General features: G+C 49.4%; 9 protein-coding genes; 5 read left to right on the top strand and 4 right to left on the bottom strand.

Annotated features, from left to right (window-relative positions):
• Nucleotides 1-1,767: 1,767 nt before the first annotated feature.
• On the top strand, nt 1,768-2,133 carry FFUJ_00903 (uncharacterized protein; the record flags this gene model as incomplete). The annotated part of the gene is made up of 1 exon (XM_023569885.1): nt 1,768-2,133. One exon carries the CDS (start codon nt 1,768-1,770, stop codon nt 2,131-2,133), a length of 366 nt encoding a protein of 121 aa, XP_023424619.1.
• Nucleotides 2,134-3,097: 964 nt separating this feature from the next.
• Nucleotides 3,098-4,519, top strand: FFUJ_00902 (uncharacterized protein; the record flags this gene model as incomplete). XM_023569896.1 has 4 exons in its annotated part: nt 3,098-3,365; nt 3,474-3,642; nt 3,697-4,091; nt 4,137-4,519. The coding sequence occupies 4 exons, from the start codon at nt 3,098-3,100 to the stop codon at nt 4,517-4,519; spliced, it is 1,215 nt and encodes a 404-aa protein (XP_023424620.1).
• Nucleotides 4,520-4,839: 320 nt separating this feature from the next.
• FFUJ_00901 (related to dehydrogenases and related proteins) lies at nt 4,840-6,548 on the bottom strand (the record flags this gene model as incomplete). XM_023569907.1 has 2 exons in its annotated part: nt 4,840-5,810; nt 5,894-6,548. 2 exons carry the CDS (start codon nt 6,546-6,548, stop codon nt 4,840-4,842), a joined length of 1,626 nt encoding a protein of 541 aa, XP_023424621.1.
• Nucleotides 6,549-7,048: 500 nt separating this feature from the next.
• On the top strand, nt 7,049-7,742 carry FFUJ_00900 (probable REX2-putative 3`-5` exonuclease; the record flags this gene model as incomplete). XM_023569918.1 has 2 exons in its annotated part: nt 7,049-7,129; nt 7,179-7,742. The coding sequence occupies 2 exons, from the start codon at nt 7,049-7,051 to the stop codon at nt 7,740-7,742; spliced, it is 645 nt and encodes a 214-aa protein (XP_023424622.1).
• A 620-nt stretch (nt 7,743-8,362) lies between these two features.
• On the top strand, nt 8,363-10,322 carry FFUJ_00899 (probable PGM2-phosphoglucomutase, major isoform; the record flags this gene model as incomplete). XM_023569929.1 has 5 exons in its annotated part: nt 8,363-8,415; nt 8,562-8,659; nt 8,711-8,914; nt 8,967-9,980; nt 10,030-10,322. The coding sequence occupies 5 exons, from the start codon at nt 8,363-8,365 to the stop codon at nt 10,320-10,322; spliced, it is 1,662 nt and encodes a 553-aa protein (XP_023424623.1).
• A 494-nt stretch (nt 10,323-10,816) lies between these two features.
• On the bottom strand, nt 10,817-12,725 carry FFUJ_00898 (uncharacterized protein; the record flags this gene model as incomplete). XM_023569940.1 has 10 exons in its annotated part: nt 10,817-10,893; nt 10,944-11,105; nt 11,166-11,293; nt 11,344-11,455; nt 11,508-11,734; nt 11,784-11,858; nt 11,911-11,981; nt 12,036-12,109; nt 12,155-12,231; nt 12,289-12,725. The coding sequence occupies 10 exons, from the start codon at nt 12,723-12,725 to the stop codon at nt 10,817-10,819; spliced, it is 1,440 nt and encodes a 479-aa protein (XP_023424624.1).
• Nucleotides 12,726-15,093: 2,368 nt separating this feature from the next.
• Nucleotides 15,094-15,556, bottom strand: FFUJ_00897 (probable NHP6B-nonhistone chromosomal protein; the record flags this gene model as incomplete). XM_023569951.1 has 3 exons in its annotated part: nt 15,094-15,123; nt 15,178-15,395; nt 15,496-15,556. The coding sequence occupies 3 exons, from the start codon at nt 15,554-15,556 to the stop codon at nt 15,094-15,096; spliced, it is 309 nt and encodes a 102-aa protein (XP_023424625.1).
• A 4,740-nt stretch (nt 15,557-20,296) lies between these two features.
• Nucleotides 20,297-21,094, bottom strand: FFUJ_00896 (uncharacterized protein; the record flags this gene model as incomplete). XM_023569962.1 has 3 exons in its annotated part: nt 20,297-20,669; nt 20,720-20,885; nt 20,935-21,094. 3 exons carry the CDS (start codon nt 21,092-21,094, stop codon nt 20,297-20,299), a joined length of 699 nt encoding a protein of 232 aa, XP_023424626.1.
• Nucleotides 21,095-21,470: 376 nt separating this feature from the next.
• On the top strand, nt 21,471-25,781 carry FFUJ_00895 (related to myosin heavy chain; the record flags this gene model as incomplete). XM_023569975.1 has 2 exons in its annotated part: nt 21,471-21,538; nt 21,590-25,781. 2 exons carry the CDS (start codon nt 21,471-21,473, stop codon nt 25,779-25,781), a joined length of 4,260 nt encoding a protein of 1,419 aa, XP_023424627.1.
• Between the last annotated feature and the right edge of the window lie 608 nt (nt 25,782-26,389).

The following is a 26,389-nucleotide window of genomic DNA, read 5'->3' on the forward strand; positions in this document are numbered from 1 at the left end:
TCGGCAATTTGCGTCAAAAGCCAGGCAAATCAACGGAAATCACGGGAGACCACGTCTAACTCAGCCAGCCAATGAATGGCTAGAGGCAAACGCTTGATACTTAGTGTGCTGTAAGCCGTTGCCCTGTTGCTGCTAGTTGGGTTCTCAAGGTACCTCTGTCGTACAGCGCAGGTACTTTTCTCAACTATCACTCATATGGGGAAAAGTCGATGTTAGTCTTTGGTCTGATTGTTTCTATCTTTGATTATTACAGGGGAACCGCATCGTCGGCACAAAATCATTCATGACTGCGGTTGCGGAGGTGGCTTACACTTGAACACAAAATTCTTGGCCTGACGATCTTAATGGAGACGACGTCAATTGAATTGAGATACAGATACATACCTACGTTGGTTAACCATGGCCCAGAGCGGACGGACCCTTGACCACAACCGACCAGTCTCCTGCAAGTGCATACAATAGTCTGTTTTGTCTATTCTGTGTTGAGAGGCCCTTGTGCAACTGTGAGGCGAGCCCGAGAGCACAGCGGCCACATGCTTGAGGCGGAGCCAACTTGAACAACACAACGCAACACAACACAACGCGAGGGCATAGCTGGATAGAGAAACTTAGACGAGGTGACAATCAGAAGATAGTTCTGTGCAACTTTCATTGCATGTATACAGGAACCCTTGTAGACTCTAAACCTCAGTCACCATCACCCAACCATGCTACTCAGGATTGAATTTATCGAATGCTCCTTACTGAATCGATATCGCTCCGGCTTGAGCTTCAGAACTCGGCGGACTTGGGTTTGAATTGAAAGATATTGCTGTTGGATCTGCTCCGTATGGTCAACTCATCAGGATCCCTCTGCATACATCAACCCTGGTCGAAATAGTCCAGTTGTGACTGAGCGTGACTTACAGAAGTGAATCGAGACCGATCTAGCGCCAAGCTGGGCGTCAAACCACTTTACCTCATGATGCTAAAGACTTCACGCAGACTGACAGAGATAAATACGTGACCTGACATACATTAGGGACTTGAAGCATACTCTGTACATATCTTTACATAGAAACAGATGGACCAAATATCTTACAGTATCATGTACAGGACTCACCAAACTTGATCACTCAACATATACGGTGAACCTTTCGCCCCTGCGTCGAACAACCTGCCTGGCTAGTATTGGATCCACCGATGTGCTAGTCATGTCTTCAACAACCTGGTAGTGTTGTTGGTTCTGTCTTCAACATCGAGGTGCTGTACGACGAGTATTCCCTTTCTACTCCATACGCCTACTCCATATCCAGGCTTAGTATTGGCTCGTGTGTCGTCTCTGTCTCTAACAACCCGGCAGGACTATCCATAGCCAGTTCTTCTTGTAGTAGTATAATGCTGTTGGTTCTGCTATCACATCCAGACCTGCCTCGTTCACGAGCAGAAGCTCATTGACTTATCCTCATCGAGTATACAGTCGCATGATGTTGTTGGTTCTATCTTCAACAACCTTGTTGAACGTCCGTGTCTCTCCCTTCAGCTATCCTCTTTCGTAGTAGTATCATGCTGTTGGTCCATCTTCAGAGTTCACGAGATTTTTGTTCAGAATTAAACGCGTCGGCTCCTGCACGAGGATCACCTTGTGCAAGTCAAATGGTGGTAAGGAACAAGTATAAAAGAGACATGATGTTCAGGTGAAAGACAACTATCATCCTCAACACATTCTCACTTGATCATCTCATCTCATCTCCTGCTACTGTCAGCTACCAAGCAAGTCTCTTCAATATGAAGTTCAGTACTACCTTCGCCAGCCTCGTGGCATACTGTGCCATTGGCGTCCACTCAATGCCATCCAACCCAGAGGCAGCATCTGATCTCACTACTCGTAATGAGAACATCTTTGAAAAACGAGCTTGCTACAACGGCAAGAAGACATACGGCTGCGATAAAGGATGGTGCTGGAAGAAGTGCGACGTCAAAACCGACAACTCGGTTAGACAAAGTGGCACGTGGTGTTGGGCCAAATGGAACTGGGGATGGGGTGATGGTAACTGGGTTTCTTGTCACTATGATAGCGACTGCAAGAAGGCATTTGCTGGCGAAGCCGACTGTGCTTGGGGTGTTTGTGAGGGCTGTGGATGCAGTTGTTAAGGTCGGAAAGGGAACCTATTATGAGTTCACGAGGAACACGGGATTAGGTAACCAACTCGATTTCTTACAATGCTTCAACCATCTGAATATCCAAGTGAAAGCCGCAATAGTAGTCAGCGACTGCATCTATAGGTTGAGTTGATACTCACTGCTGGCCGAAGTCGGGGTTACATAAGCCTGATCTGTCAAGAGACTGAGCCTCTTGAAAGTCGTCGGGTTGTTTCTTGAGCTGGTCGGGGGCTGAGTTTCAAAAGGCTGAACAGATGCTCACATCCTTGTAAGTCGCAACCTCAAGCTTTTGAATTCGAACAGGGGTCAGTTCAGCTCGATGCGCTAAAGATCCCTCGCGCCAATGATCGCCTACCAGCAACGCCACTAGACGTAGGGATCTCACTAGAATGACTGAATGAGCAGGGGGCCGTGATTTTGGTGCACTCAGAAAGACAGAACAGTCCCTGGGGCTGTGGCCATTGATCTTGTCTACCTAGTCCCATCAAGGCTCGCCCCTGTTGCAGTACCCCGACACCACATGCTGGATGTACTTGGACGGTGCGCCCAATGTACCTCACAGACGGACAGCATCGATGGCCTGCAAGTCTTGGCCGGGGCCGAATTGCACCTTTTGGCCCCAAATAGTACAGGCGGACAACAGACAAAACCCCCATTGACCCCTGCCTTACTGTACTTTTCCTCTTTGTCAAATACATATCGTTGCTGTGCTGTGAAGTCGGTTACTGCTCCAACACGCTTGAATAGCTTCGCATCGTGGGGCACGAACTCACTTACACCGCAAGATATACCATACCGTAGCTACGAGGCGAAACTCCTCTCGCCCCTTGGCCAGCAGAAACCAGGCAGTCGCATGAAAGACCTCGAAAGATAAACCGAATTTCTCAACCATCAGAATAGCGATCGAATAACCCCCTATCTTTGTCGAATCGAAGTACGACAGTACTAGACTACGATGCATCGCTCTACTACTCTCTTTGCTCTAGGAGCACTCAGCTCAACCGCCACGGCCGCTTGGTTGAAGTCACATCAAGAAGCATCTTGGGAACCACCCCGACAGACAGACGCTTATGGTCCAGAAGCAGGAGAACAACACCAGATCGCCATGGGATGGTCACCCGTACCAACCGATGCACCTAAGCTTGCCGGTGCTATGGATATGAATTTTGCCCTTGGCAAACGATCTCTGGGAGCCGACACATGCGCGTTCAACGTAATTGGAAGTGAGTCAACATAAACCCAAAGCAGTCACCACAGGACACCGTATATATGTTCAGACAGAGGAAACCAGTGAGCGTTTTGAAATTGCGCGACTAACTAGTCTCCAATAGGCTCCTTCACGTGTATCAACAGTCTGTCGGCCACTTGCAGTTATTCCGATGGGTTTGTAGGCTGTTGTGAAACTGGGAGGACTTGCAACTCCGTCAAAACAGCATGCATCCCTTATACTCTATCCGTCGAATCTTGTCAATCTTTGACGGATGCCCATACTGTCTGCTGGTCAGTGGTTTCGTGACCCCAGAGATGTGTTGCTTCGTACTAACTGAATCTTAGTGATAGAAAAGCTCCTAGTTGTTTGACGCTGGCTGGCAAAACAAATGGCGATGATTACACTTTGTTTGTGTGTGACACCACTTCTGGTAGCTCGCCGCTTCTCTTTTCCGATCCTTTGGCTTTCAGTTCGACAACAACAAGCGACGATTCATCCGTCACCGAGAATCCCTCTACGACAACCGACGACGGATCGTCCACAACGACCAGTGCTGCGGCAACCTCCACAAGTGCTGATAATGGTGGTGGCGGCAGCAGTACCAACGTTGGCGCCATTGCTGGTGGTGTTGTCGGTGGTGTCGCTGCTCTCGCCCTCGTTGGCCTCGCTGGTTTTCTTCTGTTCCGCCGCCGCAACAAGACAACTCCTGCTGCTGCTGCTGCTGCTACACCCGGCGATGGTACACAAAACCAACCTCCCATGGCCCAAGGACCCCAGAGCCCAGGGCCCAGCTTCGTACCCTCATCACCTTCCAACGCCGCCTACCCCTCTGGAGTCCCCTCAAACTACCAGGGTGGCTACCAGCAGGCATACGACCCCTCATTGGCAGCTCCCTACGGTCAACCCCAAGGATACCAACAGCCTGGATATAGCGGCTACTCTCCCCAGCCCCAGAACTTCCAGGGCCAGTACCCTCAGCAAACACAGTATCCTTCTCAGTATGGTGTCGGCGGCTACGGAGCTCCATCCGCATCACCCCCTCCTCATTTCACACCCAGCCCGGGTCCCAACAAGGACGGCCCCGAGGGAGCCCCTCAACAGCATGTTCAGGAACTACCTGCTGTCCAACCTTTGGGAAATGAGGGCAACAGAGCTGAGCTGAGCTAGACGTGTCGTTGGTGGTTTCATGGGAGTAATGGGAGTTTCATTCTGGACGATGGAGGATTCATAAAGATAGCAGGTTCTTTTTTGCAAAGACATGTGAGGTTTCACACTTGAAGGGATTTGCATGAATATTTGATTGCATGAGTTGGTATATTTCTGTTCTCAGAACGAACCTAATGGTTTATTAGTTGACGAATTTACAAACATGATAATGCCCAAGCCAAACTTGCTTATTTCACAAAACCATAAAGTGTATATACTAATAATGAAATCTTTCTGACCATTAGTCACCATTACTTCAGAAATCCATTGCCAAGCTGACATTATGCATGCCTGTGAGTTTCCAGTTTCTCTCCAACAGCCTCGTTCCACCATTCTTTCCAGTCAAGCACCTTACGACCAAGTCTCGCCTCCTCAGCCGCAAAGACCATAGCATGGCTTCGCAGCACCTCCTCAAGAGTGCATCCAATAAACTCATCTTGAGCACGAGGAGCCTCCCAGTCATGGTTCTTGACGCGATCACATGCCATGACAAACTGGCGTGTCAGACCCAAGTCTCCGCCACCATGGCCAAGATCTTCGACACGAGGATGATATGTCTTCACCTCGCCTGTCTTGAAATCCTCAACAACGATGCGACGTGAATTAGCGTGAACCTCGCCATGTTCGCCATAAAAGTTAGAGTAGCGTTCGCAGATCTTTGTTGTCTGAGCGACCATATGCAGAGTAGCTGTCTTTGAAGGCTTGGTGGACTCGGGCCAGGTAATGGTGACGAACTGGTCGTCACAGACATTGTTGTCAGCTTCAAAGACACAACGACCGAACCAGTTACGAGCTTGGATCTCCGACTTTGGTGTAGACTCGTCATAGTCTTCCTCCAGAGCCTTGATCAACATTTCTTCCTTCTTCTGGTGGGAGGGGTAGTCTTCAATGTCATGGACGACGATACTGACTGGCCATCTTGTGTTGCCGGCCTGCAGACCCTTGAGTTTGGGGCCCAGGTAAATGTTCTTTGCAGAGAATTTGCACCCTTCGTCTCCGAGGGGGCATTTCATGCAGTTTGTTGCCGACCCTGCAGCCTTGGGCTTACGACTTTTCTTGAAGAGATGAAGGTTCCCAGCAGATGAGACCGTTTCAGGGAGATGTGGCTCTCCCTGTCCTGGTTTCTCAGGAGAGCAGAGCAGCCAGAGCAACAGATCGATATCGTGGCAGCTCTTAGTCAACAAGGATGGCGCAGTGGTATTCTCGTTGCGCCAGTTTCCCCTGACATATGAGTGCGTGAAGTGCCACCAACCTATTCATATTTTAGTCAGTTACATATCAAGCATCGGCTTGTATTTTCGAATGGATCTATGATTTTGTGCCATCTTTACTGACCTACGGGCTCTGTGTGTACAGCGCTTGAAATTTCGCCGATGACACGCTCCTCAATGAGAAGCTTGCGGAGCATGATGTTGTGTGGGCTGTATCGCAGCACATGGCCGATTGAGAAGATCTTGGTGGATTGAGAGGGACGCATGGCCTTGTACATGTCGATGCAGTCTTGAAGGGAACACGCAAGAGGTTTCTCACACATAATGTGTAGCCCTAGTGGTGCAAGACCGACGATAACCTCACGGTGCATCTCGTCGAGTACGCAAACAAAGACTCCATCAACACCTTCCGGTACATTCCCTTCACCCGAAGCAGCTCGCCTTCGACGATCCTGCTCATATGCAAAGAATTCTCGCCAGTCATGGAAAGACTGGCCTTCTCCAGGGGAGCCTTCACCCCAGATGTGAGCTCGGCCGAGGGACTCGCGCTTGAACTTCAAGGGTTCAGCAACAGCGGCGACAACGCCATTGGATACGCTGTCGATTGCTGCGGCGTAGTTCTGCCCTCGTGATCCAGCGCCGATGATGAGGAAGCGTGGTGGTGCCACTGACATCTCAGGCTTGGGAGGGGGTTTGGAGACAAGAGTCTCTGGTTGTGGTTCGGTATCTCCATCTTGAGCTTTGGTGAGCTTTGTTAAGACGTTCTTCAGTTGAGACATGGTAAGAAATGAAGAATCATAAATCAAGTAGCGAAAGTGTGTAGACACGATAATGTTTGTTTATATATGTGTTCAAGGCTGTTAAAGTTAAGTATCTGCCTTGAGGGGGATTAAATGAAGAAGCCAGACATCCGATATAATTCGCGGGTGCCTCGCAGGCAGCACAAGGAGAGCTATTATCGTACGGAGAATCTCTGCTGAATAATCACAAACAAAAGGACCTATTATGCGTAATACGTATTCTCAGTTGAGGCTGAAAGCTGTGTCTTTGCGGAATTGTTTTCGTATATCGTGTGGTTGAAGTTGACAATGACGGCCAATGAGGTAGAGCTCATTAATACACGCAACGTTCCAGCGCATTGATTAACTGTAGGCATGCACTAACTGGAAGTTTAATGGGTTCTGAATGGATCATACCCCACTACTCGAGTACTGATCTCTTATGAGAAAAGCCAGATTCAAACATCAACGTTACATTGCAACCACCGAAACTCACAACAATGTCGACGGTAGCAGAAGTGCAGGCTGATAACCAGCCCAAGAGCGCCAGCGATGATCCTCTTGTCTGGATTGACTGCGAGGTATGTACTGCTACGTGGTACAAGGAGCATCAACTCACATCGTCGACAGATGACTGGCCTGGATCAAGACAACGACGAAATCATCGAGATCTACTGTATCATCACCACAGGAAATCTCGAGATTCTTGATGAGGAGGGGTTCCACGCAATCATCCACTTCCCCCAGTCCCGTCTTGACCAGATGGACGAATGGTGCACAAAGACACACGCAGACTCTGGCCTCACCGCTGCTGTTCTCGAATCCACAACTACTCCGGAGCAAGCCGCAGACGCTCTGTATGAGTACATAACACGCTTCATCCCTGAGCGCAAACGTGGTCTTCTTGCGGGTAACAGTGTGCATTGCGATAGGGCGTTTCTGCGACGTGAACCCTACAAGCGGGTCATGAGACATCTGCATCACAGGATTCTTGACGTGAGTTCTATCAAGGAGGCTGCAAGACGCTGGGCAGCCAAGAGGATTGTGAATAAGGTTCCCAATAAGAAGGGTCTGCACAAGGCGAGGGATGACATTCTGGAGAGCATTGAGGAGGCTAGATACTACAGGGAGGTCATCTTCAGGCCGACGTTTGATGTTGTGCCTGCCAAGAACAAACCTAACAAAGGAAAATAATGAATTGGTAACAGTTTCTATGGGAAAAGGTGGGTTATCAACTGGTCAATACAGGACATGCCGATGTGACTTTTCGAGTTGTCATGATTGAACTCTTCAGCCAATGCACGCCTCCATGACATGATGAGAGCAATACTAGATCGACTTCATAACTGACAGATCAAATACTCTTTTTTGAATGTCTCCAACATTTGAGTACCCAATGGGGCACCAATTACTCATTCTAGGGTTTTACTCTTGGTTCTTCTCTTCAAGCCATAGCCATATTATGTTCTCTGAGTTTCTATCATGGGGACCGATCTCATATTTACGTGAGAATGTTGTCTCCCAACGAAACAAAGCGCACTGTGATGGACTGTGTTTCCGCACCTAACTATGCCTAGCATGTACAGTGCTAGTTGGTTGGCCCCTCCATTAGCTCGAGTGATATCATCTCGTCGAACCCCACCACGGAGCTCCCTCAAGCTCCCCTCTTTTTGTCTCAGTCGCCTACCGCTGTCTTCTGGTTCCTTCTCCTCTTTGTATCCTCCTCAACAATTCTCCTCATAATTATAGCTTCTTACCTATCTTCTCTTCCCTACGGCTTTGGTTCATTGATACACCACTGATATCAAGCAATCATGGGCGTCCAAACCGTTGAGTTTAAGCCCTTCCAAGACCAGAAGCCCGGAACGTATGTCTAGACCTCGACGATCCTCCCTGTTGTGTTCCCCCACTGCTCGGGAGCTGCCGAAGAGGAATTGCTTATTTCTCTTTGACTTGAACCTCAGAGCCTCAGTTTTGTCATTTGATAGAACCTCAACTGACTCATGTCGATAGCTCCGGTCTTCGCAAGAAGGTCACCGTCTTTCAGCAGCCTCACTACAGCGAGGCCTTCATCACTAGCATTCTGCTTTCTATTCCCGAAGGAGTTGAGGGTATGAATCCAATTGCTCTGCAGCACGAGCCATGATCTGACCAATTGATAGGCTCTTTTCTTGTTATTGGTGGCGATGGCCGATACTGGAACCCCGAGGTCATCCAGCTTATTGCCAAGATTGGTGCCGCCTACGGGGTCAAGAAGCTCGTCATCGGCCAGAACGGCATCCTTTCCACCCCTGCTGCCAGTCATGTCATCCGTCTGCGCAAGGCTACCGGAGGTATCCTCCTGACTGCTAGCCACAACCCTGGTGGTGAGTTCACTGCTCATTCTGCTCTCCCAAACCGAAATCTAACAACCAACAGGCCCCAAAAACGACTTTGGTATCAAGTACAACCTCGCCAACGGTGGCCCCGCTCCCGAATCCGTTACCAACAAGATCTTCGAGTTCTCCAAGACTCTGACTTCATACAAGATTGCCGATATTCCCGATGTCGACATCTCCACCGTTGGTACTCAGACATATGGTGACCTTGAGGTTGAGATTATCGACAGCACCACCGACTACGTTGCTATGCTCAAGGACATCTTCGACTTTGACCTGATCAAGAAGTTCTTTTCCACACACCCCGACTTCAAGGTCCTATTCGATGGTCTCCACGGTGTTACCGGTCCTTACGGAAAGGCTATCTTCGAAGAGGAGCTTGGTTTAAGCAACGCCATCCAGAATTGTGTCCCCAGCCCCGACTTCAACGGTGGCCACCCCGATCCTAACCTCACATACGCCCACTCTCTGGTCGAGGTTGTTGACAAGAACAACATTCCTTTTGGTGCCGCTTCCGATGGTGATGGTGACCGAAACATGATCTATGGCGCCAATGCCTTCGTTTCTCCTGGTGATTCCCTGGCTATCATCGCCCACCACGCCAACCTGATTCCCTACTTCAAGAAAAACGGCGTCAATGGTCTCGCTCGTTCCATGCCCACCAGTGGCGCCGTTGATCTCGTTGCTAAGGCTCAGGGTCTCGACTGCTACGAGGTGCCCACAGGCTGGAAGTTCTTCTGCGCTCTCTTCGACGCCAAGAAGCTGTCCATCTGCGGTGAGGAAAGTTTCGGTACTGGCAGTGATCACATCCGTGAGAAGGATGGTCTATGGGCTGTTATCGCTTGGCTCAACATCATCGCCGGTGTTGGTGTCCAAAACCCTAGCGTCACCCCATCAATTAAGGAGATCCAGAAGGAATTCTGGGGCAAGTACGGTCGTACTTTCTTCACCCGCTACGACTACGAGGATGTCGATTCAGAGGGCGCCAACAAGGTTGTTAGTGAGCTAGAGAAGCTCGTCAACGACTCCAACTTTGTGGGCAGCACCATTGAGGGTGAGTGATTTTGTAATGTCGGTTGACAATCTATTCTAACTTATTCCAGGTCGCAAGGTTACCAAGGCTGGCAACTTCTCTTACACCGATCTTGACGGCTCTGTCGCTTCCAAGCAGGGCCTATATGCCGGCTTCTCTTCCGGTAGTCGAATTGTTGTTCGACTCTCCGGCACTGGTTCATCTGGAGCCACCATTCGCTTGTACATTGAGCAGCACACCGACGACCCCTCTAAATACGAACTGGACGCTCAAGATTTCCTCAAGGAGGAGGTCAAGTTTGCCACAGAGCTTCTCAAGTTTAAGGAGCACGTCGGCCGTGACGAGCCTGACGTCAAGACCTAAACGAGGCGCGGCATGATGGGTGTTGAAATGGGGAACACAAGAGGTGGATGCAAACACAAGATAATTTTGAGTTTTTGAAATTGTTATCGCGTACAATGCTGTCAAACTGAGCGTTCTTGAAACTACTAACTAAACAATTGGAAAACTGTGGATGTGTGCTGAGGAATAGGGGCACAGTAGCATGAGTTAATGCCACGACATGAAAACATCCCTGCTATCATTGTATGGAAACGTGAGTAGGGCCTGTGAACTCTCAAATGGATGTGATGTATCGTACAATCTGTGGCCCTCGACTTCAACTATATTATTAAAAATAGGGAAATCGTTATTCGTAAATCGTCAAACCGTTGTTCCTCTCGTGGGACGCCGTCGCTAGAAAAAAACAGGAGGCAAGGTGAAAGGCTACATGTAATGGAACAAGGGGGAAAAACAACTATTCACAGGAGAAATTATAAGTGTCGAGTTTGTGTCGTACAGGAAACACTGTTGGTGGGTTAGGTTTGTGTCGACTCTGTGGCGGTGCTCTCGTCAATGAGCGCAGGAGAGAATAGCTCTTTGAAACGCTTGGCCGCTGAATATGCATTGTTAGATGGTGGTCTCTTGCGAGAAAGGGCAACGAACCTTCTTCACTCACGAATCGGATCTCGAAAGCTCCTGCACGGTTGACTCGCTGGTTTTGCTGCCGGTATTCCTGGCAAAAGACGTAGAGCTGAATGTCAGCAAGTCGAACTCTGGTCTTGCTGACTCTCCTCATCCATTTAGGGGAGGCTGACTGATGTGTGACTGGAGGACAGTAGTTAATCCACTGCCCATGAGACAACTCGGGACTTGAAGCTGGCTTACTGAAAGCTGTCCAGACAGGACATTGGCGTAGGTCACCGTCCCAGACTGCAGCGTGGAGGCGAATACCCTTTGTCACATAGTCCTCATATACAATAAGAGAATGCATGAAACCGTCGTCCACGATTCGACTATTATTATGAGTATGGCTGCGAGGAGGATAATCAGGGTCAATGCTTACGCTTGGAACAATTTGCGTTCACCCCAAAGAGCAAGGTCTTCATTTGCAACCTGCACTGTAAGACTATTGCGTGTCTTGAAAGATAAAAAGCAGCAGTACAGGAGCACCAATTCTAGAAGGTTAGCAACTAAATTTGTCGTTCGCATTTGCTAGTAGCGACATACCTTCCCACGTCATGAAGCAAAGATTGGCCCACATCTTGGGGCAGTGCTCACTGGAACTCCATCTCCAGAACTGAAGACTGCTCCCATTGCGTTCGACACATAGTTCGTGTGCGCCACGAAGCGAAAACCATGGAGTTCCCATGTGGAACGTTCGCAAGAGGAGATATGGGCACCTGTCTCGACCACTCTGATATACTATCAGGGTTATCTGGCGCTCATTGAAAGAACTTGCATCGTAAGTAGAACGCTCGTGTATTATTGATATCCTAGACCTACCGAATGAAAAGGATTCTTGCATCACTTGGCATGCGAACTTGACTCCAGGGAGCGTGTGGGCCATATGCCTTGGACCTAATTATCTTGTTAGGAAGTAAAGTGATTTATCGTTTTCATCTAGACTTACGACTGCTGATGCTTAAGCGGAGTCCGGGAGGGAAGAGGTAAAGAGAAGATTTTCTCAGCCCAATGAATATTCTATGACCATAGTCAGAAGTGATTATACTGTATGTTTTAGCAGTATTTACTAACAGTCGCGATGCCCGAATCATCATCTAGCACAGAATCGGGACGAATTGTTGAATTAAGGCGAATAGGGGGTGGAGCTTCTTATGTTAGTATTGGCATTATATGGCCAGCCTCTGACTTACGAATGCCTCTGGCTTCCCTGAGTTGCATCAACTGCAATCGAGTGCATTCCATAGTGTTGAAGTCAAAATTAGGCGATCTTAGCAACGGTGAGTTATGGGCTCTTGGGGATGTTGAATGAGTATTGGCAACTAACCTCAATAGCAACTCCCGTAACAAGGACAGAAAACGATTGTAAAGAATAAAGCGCTGTGGTAGTGAAAGGCCCCCAGCTTCTTGGGTCATCGAGTGGTACATCTTCCGCCAGCGATTCTCCTTGGTGAGAGTTCTGTCTTCGTAATAGGTCGTGATATCTCGTAGGGATCTTGATAGGCAAGGAAGAAGGATTTCGAGATAGTCGAGCACGACCGGAACCCGAGAGAAATGAACTTTGGAGTACTCTGCCAGTTCACGGAGCAGTTGGCCCGAGATGCTAACCTCCTCCATCGTCATCAATAAATGGGTATGGGTGCCCTCGCCCAAGGCATTGCGAAGGCCCAAGAGCTGAACTGCAACACGGTCTGCCCTTTCTGCCTCCAAGCAACAACCTTGGAGCAGGTGTAGCTCAAGTTGGCCACCTAGAACCATCTCCATTACGAGAGGCAAAAGGCGTATCGGAAGAGGGCGTCTATTTCATCACATAACGAGGTGGGCCACTGTTGATTTGATATCCTTTCCAAGCCGTCTCTGTCCGCGTGACACCCTTGACAGTCGCTGTGATGATGGAATTAGACGATCGAGGCTACTGCATGCGGTGAGAGACTAGGAGGAGATGAATAGTGGCGGGGTATCAATCGAGATTCTTCAGGATGGCCTGATAGCTGGATAGATGATGTAGATAACCGACGTCGGGATCAATTATGGGAGAGTGAATTAGACGAGAAATCAAGAGTAGATTCAAGAATTGAGAGAGGGTATCTGGTTAATAATAGAAGAGGAGGGGACGGCCGATCTGCAGGCCATCAATAACGTGTGATCCGATCCGCGCAACTCGTTCAACACCATGAAGAGGTGCACCCGCACCAGTCTAACCATACATAATGCCTTCCCTGACGTGGTTGGTGCACGGTTCTCACACTGAGCCCTGAGTGAGCCCATCAGGTCGATGCACGTAATGACGGGGAGGCTCTTGAGGTTGTAGTTCTGCTCTCGACTCAGCTAAGGCCACAACATCCGGGGCCTTGGACCACCTGATGGTCAGATGCCGCCCGCATTCTCCGAACTTTGCAGCGGCATATCAATCAACTTGGGTTTCATCGAGACAGATACACCAACGGGAGGAAGCCAATGTGTTGACGAACGAGGCATTGGGCGTGTGTATGGCAGCTCGACACTCGCACTCAGGCCTGAGCCAACTTCTCAGGCGCTGCCACGATAGCAAGCGTGCTTCAACATGACGCCAGGCCAATGCATGAGGAGATTCGGGGCAACAATTGAGCTAGATTAGGATTGGGTGGGCACTCGCACCATTGACCAGTCGAGTCAAGATGACCATTCCCAGAGGAGGAGAGCCAGAGCAACTGAGGTCAACTGAACTGAACTATCCACTGACAGTCCAGGTGCGACGTGTTGCTACGACGGCGACTCTTGACGTGCGTCCGCGGAATGTGGACTCTTGTGTGGAGAAATCTGATGATGCTGGGGATAGAGAAAATGAGGAAGTGCCTTCGAAGCGCTTGAAACGGTGGTTGTGCTGGGGTTACAGGTCCCTTTTCGACCTGGTCTGGCCTAGCATGACCTCGTGCTCATCCAACATTGCCAGGTACTCACTCCACTTCAATGGCCGTGGGGGATCCCGGCGATGAGGCTCGGCGGGTTCAGGATAAGAAAACATTGTCGCGATGGTTTGCACGATGTTGCACGCCTTCATTCTGCGACTCGCGAACTGATTGAACATACGAACGTAGATAAACAAAAACCCCCATGAGGTACATGCCTTCCTCTCGCCTTTGACGTTGAGTACCTACTGTAAGCATTGCAACTTACATGGCCTGACTGAGCTGCACAATGCGGGTGGTCATTTTCTGTAATGACGACAACGTGGTTCCTCTAATAAATGATGCTGGGTACAAAGAGAGTTGGTGGGTGGAAGCAAGGTGAGGCTTTCTGGATGGTTGGGCGAGCCCTCTCTCGGTCCAATTCTAGAGTTCCATGGCAGGCAGGTTGGGTATCAACCTGCCACCTCCAGTCAGTGAGCTTCTTGGGTGTGGCCTCACTACCACCTACCTAGCCACACAACACAAGCCACTTTCGACACTGATGCACGATAAGACTGCTCACACACTATGGATCATAATTGGAACATTAACATTGGATCGTATTTTTCATAAACTCCAATCTTTAGAGTGTTGCGGCTGCAAAGTGTGATAATTTATACTAAACTTTCACCAGAACATATCAATGTATCCCTTTCGCCAGTGTGGATTAGATTAAACACCAACAATAACGTCAAAGGTCAATCTCCAACAGCCCCGAATAGCTTCAATTCTCGACGCTGTCTCAGTCTTGATCCCTTCAACGCGTTAGTGCCGCAATCGTCTCAGGCACATTATAGGCTTTGCCCCAAATCTTTTGCACATAGGGCGCGCTTGAGGTAGATATTGTGATGTTTTATAGTTTCGATTATTTATGCCGAAGCTCCCTTAGTTGTACAGGCATCTCGTTTCCTCATCCCATGGACCCTCCAGAGTTCGTGATCAGGTTCTCATTGGGAGGTCGCAGCCTGATGGGCCGCAATCTAGATCATAATAACATGTGGAACGACCTTAACCCTTGGAATCCTTAATTAAAAAAAAACAAGGCACTCTTCCTGTGCCATCATACAACACCGCCGAGACCGAAATACAAAGAAGAAGGTCCACTCGAGCAGAATAACCTGCAGTGCGGCGCTGAAGTGCTGGGACTAGTCCGATTCAGATTTCTTTGCCGAGCGACGCTTGGGTTTGACTTCATAATCTCCCTTCTAAGAAGACTCTTCCTCCTCCTGGTCGGCCTTCAGACATCGTTAGTGTGCTGCTGCGATAGTGCTGTTCTAGAATCCACTCACGTTGTAGGCCTGCTTCTCATCCTCGTATCGCTTCTTGTCAGCGGCAGCCTTGGCCTCATAAGGAGCTCGTTGCTTCTCGTTAAGAGCCTTCCATCGTTCACCGAGGAGCTTGCCGACTTGACCGAAAGAGATACCAGGGTTCTCCTCACGGACGTTCTCACGCTGCTCGTTGGCGAAGAACATGTAGGCGGAGAGGCCACGCTTGGGGGCGTTGGGGTCTAAAGTCGGTCAGCGGTGTTCAGCGCGGAACGCGATGGGCACGCAGTGCATGGCAAGGCATGTGGACATTGAAAAGTCCATGGATGAGTGAAGACTTACCCTTCTTGCCGCGCTTGGTCTTCTCGGCCTTACCGCGCTTACCAGCAGCAGCCTTGGGCATTTTGATTGATTTCTGTAAAGGGGTGTAAGTTGGTGACTTTGTGGATGTTACTTGCGACAAAAACAATAAAAAGGAGGTGATGAACGCTTCGCGGTGTTGAGCGTGAGGTCAGTGATAATGAGGGGTAGCTCCATGAAGCTTGGAGCTGAGCTTGGTATGAGATGGTGATGGACAAGGTGGCGAGGCGCAAACGCAATTGCGCCTCCCAACGCGTCAAAATTCGCGTCGTTCAAGGGGAAAAAGGCTTCTGGAGGGTTTGCGCGTACCTGGGAGGTGAACTTGGGGGAAAGTAATTTGTGGTGTTGACGTAGTCTGTGATGCGCTTCGGTTAGCTATCTTGTAAAGCTGTCGCGCGACAAAGTTTCAAGGTGAAGATGATGCGCAAGAATAGACGCGATGCAGCTCAGTCTGGGGCAACGTTTCGACAAGAATCGATAACGAAGTCTAATCAACCCTTTGCCGCAAGGCAGGCGCAACGCCAGAAAGTGAAAGACATGAAAATTTAATTTCATGGCAATGTTGTGGTGAATGATAGAGAGGATAGGACAGTACTCACCACGAAGACGTACAGAAGCGTATTGACTGCAGAGGCGATTTTGGGTGGGAGAATTGTATGGGAGAAAAGAGAGGGAGAGAGAATGTATGGGGAGGGCCAAGGCAGCCTTTTTACTATGGGGGAGTGATTGTGCGTGGGGAGGGAACGCGACCTGCCCAGCTACCACACTTGGACTGTTATGCAGTGGGCTGGCCTGGGTGAGCTCTTGGTGCCCCCCTTCCTTGGGAAGAAAGGGAAAAAAATTGGGTGCGGTGCCCATTGCTCTCTGCGGTGCTTGGGAGCTTGCCCGCCCGCGCGCTGCACTAGTACTGTCGCAGCAGACTGTAGTCTGTACCTGTACCGCACCTGCCTTGGGCCATTTTCTGCCTCTGGGCCTGCTACTAGGTGAAATGACCAGGACTCCGTCCTCGCCCCCTCATCTAAGCTCCCCAGAAACACCTGCCTCTGACCACTCACCAACGTGTAAGCAGGCGGTCATTGTCTGGTACTGTACGGGTACAAGCCATACGCAGCTCGCCGCGCCGAGGTACAGTACAAAGGTCTTGTACCGCAGCACGACTCTTGTAATCCGCACAGTATACTTGTTGCTTTAGGAGACATTCGCAAGCCCCTCTGCCTTTGATTACGGTACCTCTTACCTGACCTCTTACTCTGATCACTCCTAAAATAACCACACCCAATGGACACTTTGACTCTGCTCTGTGCCTGCCCAGTCAACGGGCTCAATCCAGCGGGTTCAAGTTCTCCTGGGTGGTACCTACTGCAACTTTGCCTAGGTAGGTGCCTTCCCCTGTGTCTGTGTCGTGATCCTGCCTCCACCCCGCCGAGTCGCTCTTTCTTTCGGCTTTCTCTCAGTAGTCTCCGTCCATGCCGTCCACCTCCACCTCTTTGTGAGGCCGCTATGCTTCATCACACTCTATCGGACTTGGGGTCTCGCTCGGCACGACGCTACCTGCACCCTCCTCCTGTTGGGACCTTCTTCTGTTCTTCGGTGGTTGTTGCCAAGTGCAATACACTTAGTAAGGTTGCATACCTATCTTTGCTCGTCATAGTGAATATCAAGCACTTTGTACAAGCATGAGAAACACAAACTACCTACAAACACACTCATCTCGCCATGGCGTGTTGTTACTTCTTCACTAATACGCCACGGTTCTTCCTCCCCTTTTGCTTTCGTCCTAGTGTTAGAGAATGAGTATAAGTTGGCTTGACTGTTGATAGATTGGTTGAGCTTGAGCCTCCTTGAGAAGTTGAGGGAGACTAAGAGGGGAGTGTTCAACCTACAGCCAAAACCGTACTACTTGCAGCATGTCATTATTTGATTGTCGCCAGAAAAGTGGCGCTCTCCAATCATGGTACAATAAAGCGATATCTGAAGGCGGGAGGTTGGTTCATACATTGTAAAATGCATCGCTAATAATGGAACTCAAAGTTCGGCGCTGTCCTGGCGGAGCCAAACTCACACATCAGTCTACAAAAGGAGTATTGGTGTTGCACTCTGGCATAGCATCCTCTTAGAGACAAAACCGTAATGGTGGGAAATGGTTACAGTTGACGCCTCATGAGGATTGACTGAGTACCACTGTTACAGCATCAGACTAGCCAACCGATTGTAATGGTCCGTTTCCGGGTTTGTTGTCTCTATTATTCCCAGCTCGTGCACCATCCGGCCTTGGGAGGGATCGCTATTGTCTATCCGAAAGACAAATCTCGGGCTATGTTCGACTTCACTGTCCTTACTTAACCCCTGTCCCAAGACTACTGCCTCACACATACCATACGACAAGGCATCATCCATGTGTACATCGCACTTGGTTTGGCACTACCTTGAGACAATGGTATCACTTGCGTGACTCTGTTGATAGCCAGAAGGGATAAACCATGTTGATCCAGCACGCGAAACGGCTTGGTTCCCCATGGCTACCTTCTTTGCACATAGCATTGAAACTGCAGACTACCTCAACTTGGATATTTCATTTCTCGTATGTACGTTACCAGGCAACTCTTTGTTCAATGGCGGGGACGTCCTTCGTCAGTTCTAGACCACTCCCATTGAAAGCTGGAGCAACTTTGTAACCAACTGCAGGGTGCGGTACTTTAGCCCCATATAATGATCATGTATTGTCATACGAAATTTTCTTGGAAAGTTACTTGTAGATGAGCACCCTGTCAGGGCTGTGATTCTATGCATCCTTACATCCATCCATCCATCCCTTCCATTGTTCCTCTGCTTTTACCCTCAAGGCAAGGAGATAATATTCCGAATGTTCTCCTTCCCAACCTCCGCGAGTATACCACGCTCAGCGCAGCTGAAGCTGACTGCCAACACCGGTCCCTACTTAGGTAGCCCCTTGATCTTCAGGTCACATAGCCCAGAGCCCCGGACTATTAGTTGCCATGTTACAGGCTGCAGAGGTTCATACTACGTGTGTACTTAATAGATTGTGCAGGGACACCATTCGATCCTAGCTCCGCAAAGAAGGACTGGTGCTGTGCCAGTGTATCACCTGGAATTTTCGATCAAGCAAATCTACGGATAAGAGAGACTACGGTCATATGTGCATCATTGGTGATCAGTGTTAATACCACACGCTAAAAATGGATATTGATACTCCGTCCCTTTCTGCTCAGTCAGATTGCAACAAGCAAAAAGGACAGGCCAAGACAAGCGAGAAATAGACATGACGCCGGATACCTCATGACGCATACATCATCTGCGGGCATGGCGGGTACCACGAGTCGCGCGAGGAGCCTTGGTGTAATTGGGGTAGCAACAGACAGACAGACACAGGCAGAAAGAGAGAGACAAGCAAAAGCGCCCGGCGCAGACGGCTTTGCCGAACTTGTTTGGTCGCGCCGGACCAAAACAAGGTGCAAAGGCAAGCCGTAAGTGGCCCATGGGAGAGGTACCAGTAGAGACTTACAGCGGGTACGCGACACACCTGTCTTTGGGTGGTCATGTAGTCCTCCTGGCAGCTGATACTGTGCTGTACCTAGACGCCGAGCCAACTCTGGGCTCACGCCAAAGTTGAGAACAGGGAGCTGAGCGTCCCCCCGCCCAAATTCATTCTCTGTGTCCCTCTCCACTCGCTCTTCTTGACTGTTTTTTGCTGCTCGCCCCTTTCAGTTTCCTGCCACCTGCTTTTGAAGCTGTGCTCTGCTGACTTGTTGCTCCTAGCCTATCTCTGACTTTGAAACGGTAAAATCGGACCCGCGTTCGAGGCGTCCTCCTCCAGGGTGGGCAAATTCAAGACCAAAAGCAAGCTTTCCATCAACGTACGTCTGAAGAAAAGTACAAGAAACAGTAATTACTAGGTACTGAGGAAGAGCAAAATGATCACTCCATTTTAATTAACTACAACCCTTTCTTTCCCAAGTAGTCTTTTAATGTATACAAGGCACCTATTTTCTCCAATCTCTACATAGTACATACCTACCTATATCAGATCAGACGGTGTACTGGAAACTGAAAAGCATCCTATGTTAGATTCAGTACTCCCGTCCTTGGTCGCTGCCCAACACGCGACGACGCTAGTGATTAAATGCGCCCCTTTGCGGCACGCTGATCTGGTCCAAATTAAGGCAAATTCAGGGAGGGCATCAGAGTGATTTCGACGGCACGTTTTTTTGGGATACGCTGCCCTCCCCCATTCCCTTCGTTTCCTTTGTTTCTCACCTCCATCCATTTCCCATCTCGAAATTGCCAAGATATATCACGTGCATATACCTCCTGGTGGTCATAGCTTCCATGTCTGCTAAGCCTTATCGGGAGCTCATGGTGGAGTCTTGAGAATCACTCGATCCGACAGACTGGCGAATTGATGAAGCTGGAGACGAGGATGATGTCGAGATAAGAGGGCTTGAAACCTGGCACCTGCATGTTGTTCCTGGGACAGCCGTGATCGCGCATCGCTAGTAGCGAACTACGGCTCTGTCATGTCGTTTATTAGATTTCCCAGCTCTTCTCTACCAGATCACACATCGTATCCACGACGGGATCTCACGAGTCCCGATCCAACAACGGAGATACGTATCTTTTCTTTCCCGACGGGACGGGACGAGGGTCGATTTCCTCGGTGCATGGCCGAATCATAGAGTACCTTCAGGAATTGGTCACTTTGGAGTGAAGGGCCTATGAAAAAGCAGTGAGCTTTTTTATGTACAGTTGATTTTCTGTGGAATCATCATTCTTCCTCCTCGGGGTCGAGTACAACATCTTGTAGTTCATCATCATGCACCCAATCAATACCACTGCCAACTATTATACCGCTGGCTACGCCTTTCATCACTCTCCATCTCTGTTTGCTTGCCTTGACGTCCGCCTCGAGTTCCTCCTGCTCTTGTATCATCTTTGAGTTCGGAGGCACTCTCTTCTTCAGCTTGACTTGTTCTGCTAACTCAAGCATCTCAGCCGCTGAAGTGACGTTCTCTCGAGACTTGCGCAGTGTATTACTTTGTACATTTGTCAACACACTTAGCACCTTGTTCGTTTCAGCGGCCTGTGTGGCAACTGATATGGAGGTATCGTCTCTACGCTCAATGTAGGGCAAGAGTTCACTGGCGAATGTTAGTTGATAGCGCATACGCGTGCGAACAAACACACGGACCGCTCAATAAGAGCTGCTTCTGGGCCGCCATGGACGGCTCTGAGAATTGGGTTCGCCGTCATAACAGCCTCTGTTACTTCATTTCTCAGTATATACTGCGCTCTCGACTCCATCAGTTCTGATTGGGCTTTCTCTGTTTCTTCGGCGGTAAATGATGAAGTTTCATCTAAGAACCGTAAGCATATACTGCGAGCTTATATCCAAGAGAAACAGACCTGGCTGATGTGACTTCTGCGCGTTTATGATTGCGATCTCAAGTCGAAGCTCTTGTATTCGATCATATAGTTCGAGGATCTTGGCTTCATCTTCTGAGATGGGAAGATGGGGCATTTCTTTCTGCACATCCATCATCGAGACGTCCTTTGAGTCTGCCATAGTGATTCTGGGGTTCGATACAGCTTTTCTACTGGAGTTCCTGTTGTGTCATGCCTTTTATCGCACAACGCGTTGACCTTGGCGACAAGTTTGTTACTGATTGTGGCTGGAACTGTGGCTTTGTAGGTGTGGCGTTCCGCCAATTAGATGCTGCTCGTCACAAGGCACCGGTCACGGCGTCACGCTAAGACCAGGCTCTCATGGCCCATGGATAATCGGTGGGTCTTTCGTCACGCGAAGATATTACTATAACTCGTTCAACACCAGGTGCCCATTATAGTTCTGGTGATCAGAAACCATATCTGTACTGAAGTGCCCCCTTTTTTTCCGTCGGTCGCGCATTGCGGCAGTTTTTCTAACAAGGAGATGTCTCGGGATGGCTCTCCAGGTGTTGATAGCCCATACGGGCCTGCGGCTGGAGGTCGATACAGCACAGTTCTCCATGTAAGCCTTGTCAAGGTGACCATGAGATGTTGGCAACTAACTCAGCTGTAGCCTCGATGATCTTAAGGCCTGGGTCTCCAGGAAAACCTCGATTCCACCACAGCATATTGTCGCCTTGACTCCTCAAGGCCGTACGGTCAAATCCACAAGCCTACATACAGAGGTTGGTTACTCAGTAAGAGATAAACCTTTTCTGACCATAGCCCAGAAAGAGATGTTCATATACGATATCCGAATAAGTTCCCCAGGGAATGTGAACCTCATAGTCCCAGTTCCAGCTCCGAAGCAGTACGTGATCCCGAGTGCGCCGAACACGATCGATGATGTACAGTCAATATCATCATGGCAAGAGCTATACAAGGAGCGTCGAAATTGGGCAATACATCTGGTTGAGGACTGTGGGCAGATGAACACAACAACTGTTGCGCTGTACGACGAGATAGATGTTATCATCAGGTGCTTGGATGCGGCTGTTGCGAATCTTGAAATCAGCATCAAGACCATAGAGCCCAAATACAACGACCTTAAGAAATGGGTAACGCCTGCACTGGAAGAGCACGGGACTCTGGTAGAAAATTGGGAGCAATATCTGGATCTGGCCAGAAATACCCCGATCTCCCCTCTAATGGTCAAGTTTATGACTCGACAAGAGACCAAGAAGTCGAACCCAACTTTAGAAGACCTCATCGAACTCGATACCGCAAAGAAGGCGGGAAAACTTGCCCCGACAGCTCATCGAAGGTTCAGCGACAAGGCTACTCAACTCAACAACACGGCATCTCAGATGTATAGAAGCTTGGAATCACTGATTGCCGACTTCGAGAAGCTCATGAGCCGGTCCGCTCTTGGCCACAGCACAGCTTCCGCACAACTCCTTGAAGATATCGAGGCGGTAGTGAAGCAGATGGACTCTGACTACCGGGCAGCACTTGGATATGGCAATACGCAACGAGATATAGCGCAAGCTTCCAAGACGGCTTCAGTGCACACCGAAAACTTGGTACCAACGCTGAAAAAGCGAGTCAAAGAGATGGATGACCTACTTCACTATGCAACAGACGCGCGGAATTCTATTGCTTCGGATTCAGCGAAATTCATGCGTTACGTTACGGAAATAACATCTCTTCATAACAACGTCAAAAGTCAAATCAACGTATTGAATCAGTCGGTAGATGACATGACGACATTTGATTATCTTCGTCTCATTCACCAGCTGCCTTATATGTACGCAGCTTTCGTCTCAGAAGCAGTTCGACGGCGTGAATGGGTTGATAAAGTCAAGACGGACTCGTCTACTCTAGCGAACGAGATGGCATTGTTTCAGGATGAAGAGTCCAAGCGACGGCGTAAATGGCAAAAAATGATTGGCAGCATGTATGGTCCAGATCTGGACACCAATGTCATGGGCCTGGAGGTCAATTTGCTTGGGGAAGACAAACCATGGCCAGCTTTGACCAAAGACGACTTGACAGATTTCGTGCAGTTGTTGCAAGAGCAACCCGTTGATCAGAGTGTGTTGGATGATGTGCTGAAGCTTGTACAAGAGCTTGACAATCCAACAAAGCAGCAATCCAAACGACTCAAGGCCTTCAAGAACGGAAGTATTCATGAAATGGCCCTCGGCAGAAGTGGCCTCATGATTCGAGGCGATGATGATTTACTACAGTCACTCCAGGAGGACAAAGGTAAATTAGAAAACAAATTGAAAACGGCCGAGAGCCGAGTCCGCCGTCTAGAGGATTTGCTTCATCGACAGAGCCAAGCCAGCCGCCCTGGAAATCTATTCCAGCCTCACGGTCCCCAGCAGCGCGAGAGAGGCAACTCTGGGTCATCCATCAGATCGAGCCGCTTTGATGACCGTAGACGCTCTTCGGACGGCATTGACCCCTTGATGCGACGTATCACTCAGCTAGAAAACGAATTGCGAGAAGAGAAACAGCAGTCTAGTCGGCTCCAGCAAGAACTCACAGCACAATCCGATCATCATGAGAACATCAAAGGTCAGCACGAAGACTTGAAGAGCCAGCATGAAGACTTGAAAGGTCAGATTGCGGAAGTTAACACTACGAAACAAGATCTACTCGAGAATATGGAGGCCCTCGAACGCGAATTCGTCGAAGAGCGCAAGAACCTAGAGAACGAAATCAAGACTCTCAGGGCACGGTTGGAGGATACCGAAGACGAAATCGAACAGTTCGACGAATCAAGGCAGCACGAGAAAGCCGGATATGTTGTACGAGTGGAGGAGCTAGAGGCCGAGTTGGAGCAAATCAACAAGCAGCGACAAGATGATGCCCTCAAAGCCCAAGGGCAAGTCGAGTTCCTCCGCAAGGAAACCCGAATTCAAAGAGAACAGCAAGAGGCCCTTGAACAACAGGTTCAGTCTGCAAAGGAGGAAACTCAGGACGTCTCGAGAAAATTGAGTGTTGCTGAGGAGACTCTAGGTGATCATTGGCAGGCCCTGAAAAGACTGTTTACTGAGCTGCTGCCCGAGGCTGCTGTCCCAGACAACTTTGTAGACCTTTCGGATTTGCTACTTACACAAGCCGGAACGCTCGTTGAAAAGTCCCGAAACTCGGAAGCAGACATTGATATACTAAAAACCAAGGTTGAACACTTTACGGCAACCATTGCGGAACTCCGAGAACAGCTTGCTGAGAAGGATACTAAATTATCCGAAGGCGAAATGAAAGCCGTCCATTTGCGTGAGAAATTGGCTGAGGAGAAAGCAAAGGTGACCGCACTTGAACAAGAGCTCGCAGACGGTAGAGAGCAACTCACTGAGTTGCGCGCCAAGCTCAGTGATGGCGAAACTGGACCCGAAGCTCTGCAGACAAGACTGGAGGAAGAAGAGAAAAAGGTCATGGCCTTGACCGAAGAAGTGGCCTCCAAACAATCCCACGTCGGTAGTCTGGAGGAAGAGCTTCGCATGTTCCAAGAGAAAGCGGAGTCCCTCCAGGGCAAGATATCTAACTTGAATAACCAGTATGAGCACCGAGACGAGAAGACTAAGGATCTCACACAGCGCCTCTACTCTCAAAACGATCGTATGTGCCGCCTATTGGAGCGCATAGGATTTGCCATTACCAGGAAAGATGGAGATATGGCCGTTACTAAAATTCCACGATCCGAAAGAAATGCTCAGAACCCCAACGACTCCTCTGACCCTGGCTCGTCCCTACGCAAGTCAGGAACTCTAAGCCGTGTCTTGGGTGATAGCGCTGATCTCGAACTCCTATACTGGCTTAACAACTCAGACCTGCAGGCCGAAAATGAGAAATACGAAGCTTTCATGAACAAAATTGGCAACTTTGACATGGAGCTTTTCTCCGAGACCGTATATCGCAGGATCAAGGAAGTAGAGCACATGGCTCGTAAGTGGCAGAGGGAAGCCCGATCCTACAGGGAGAAGGCACACGTTCTGCAAAAGGATTCACACGAGAAGATTGCTTTCAAGCACTTTAAGGAGGGCGATCTGGCCTTGTTTCTCCCCACACGCAACCAGCAAGCTGGTGCGTGGGCCGCTTTCAACGTGGGCTTCCCACACTACTTCCTGCGCGAGCAAGATGCCCATCGCCTACGTCACCGAGAATGGCTTGTTGCCCGTATCTCACGGATCCAAGAGCGTGTCGTCGACCTTTCAAAGAGTCTCCAGCCGAGCAGCGAGACAGATTCGATCAACGATGAGGAGAACGATAACCCCTTCCAGTTGTCGGATGGTCTACGCTGGTATCTGATCGATGCTTTCGAAGACAAACCCGGCGCCCCTTCGACGCCTGGAATGGGCAAGTCAACTGTTGCGGCTAATACCGTGGAAGCGACAGCCAATATTCACACTCATGCTACGGGTGGAAAGGGTAAGAGTCGGGATAGCGTCACTAGTATTGAAGGTATTAACAAGACTTTATCCAAGAGTCTTGAGAGTAGGCGTAGCAGTACGGGTTCCAAGAAAGCCCTGCCGTTTCAGCTTGGGGGCACGGCTTTGTTGAAGAATAGTGCTTTGGCTAGCGAGACCAACTCACTCCGAGCGCATCCCACCGACACACCATCCGGCACAAGCCCTACACACGGGGGCCTTCTCACGGCAGCCAATGCGAGCCTAGCACAGAAAGCTCTGGCAGAAGGGCAAAGGAGCGAGCAAGCGGAGAGTCCGAGCAAGTCTCCTCCTGGCGAGTCATCAAACCAAGGCGGCAGCGCCAAAGCGGACGAGGTACGAAACGTCGACACCCTTCTTGGACCATAATGATGGGTTGCTGACGGCCAGTTAGCAGCCTCGGAAAGCTATGCAATGGGAGGATTCAGCTGAAAGTCCGACGAAAAAGTCGGTTGTTTGGGATTCTCTGTGGAGTGTTGATTATAATTATGAGAGTGCAGGTAGAAAGTAGTTGAAGCTGGGTGGCTCTGTATGTGCTCGTACAGGGCCAACTCCTCTTAGGTATAGGAAGTCTTTACTCTGGGAAAGGATGGGTGTTATTACTTGTTTGGCGCATGAGCAGTGTGTGTAGAGAAAGGGAGTAGAGTTTAAGAGTTCAGGAGCCTTTCGGATGGACAGCTAGGATGGGCAATGGGAATTGGTTTGCGGTTTATAGGGTAGCCCAGAAGAAAAAGGCCATGATTCCCTTCTGTGATATCTTTCAATTTACTACATTAGAGACTCACGCCTCTGTCACATAATGTTCACGTTTTATTTGGGGTTGACAGAAGGTGTCTGGGGGATGTAAAACTTCTATTTCCTATAATAAGTAACAAAGAGATATAGGTAGGGACTTGGTAGTGAACCTCTTGACTAGTTTCTTGGTACTGATCCCTGGTCAGAAGTTTTCTTGTGTTCAGGAGGCTATATATCTTGCT

The sequence above is a fragment of the Fusarium fujikuroi genome, chromosome FFUJ_chr01 (genome assembly GCF_900079805.1).
Source record: "Fusarium fujikuroi IMI 58289 draft genome, chromosome FFUJ_chr01".
Lineage (NCBI taxonomy): Eukaryota > Fungi > Ascomycota > Sordariomycetes > Hypocreales > Nectriaceae > Fusarium > Fusarium fujikuroi.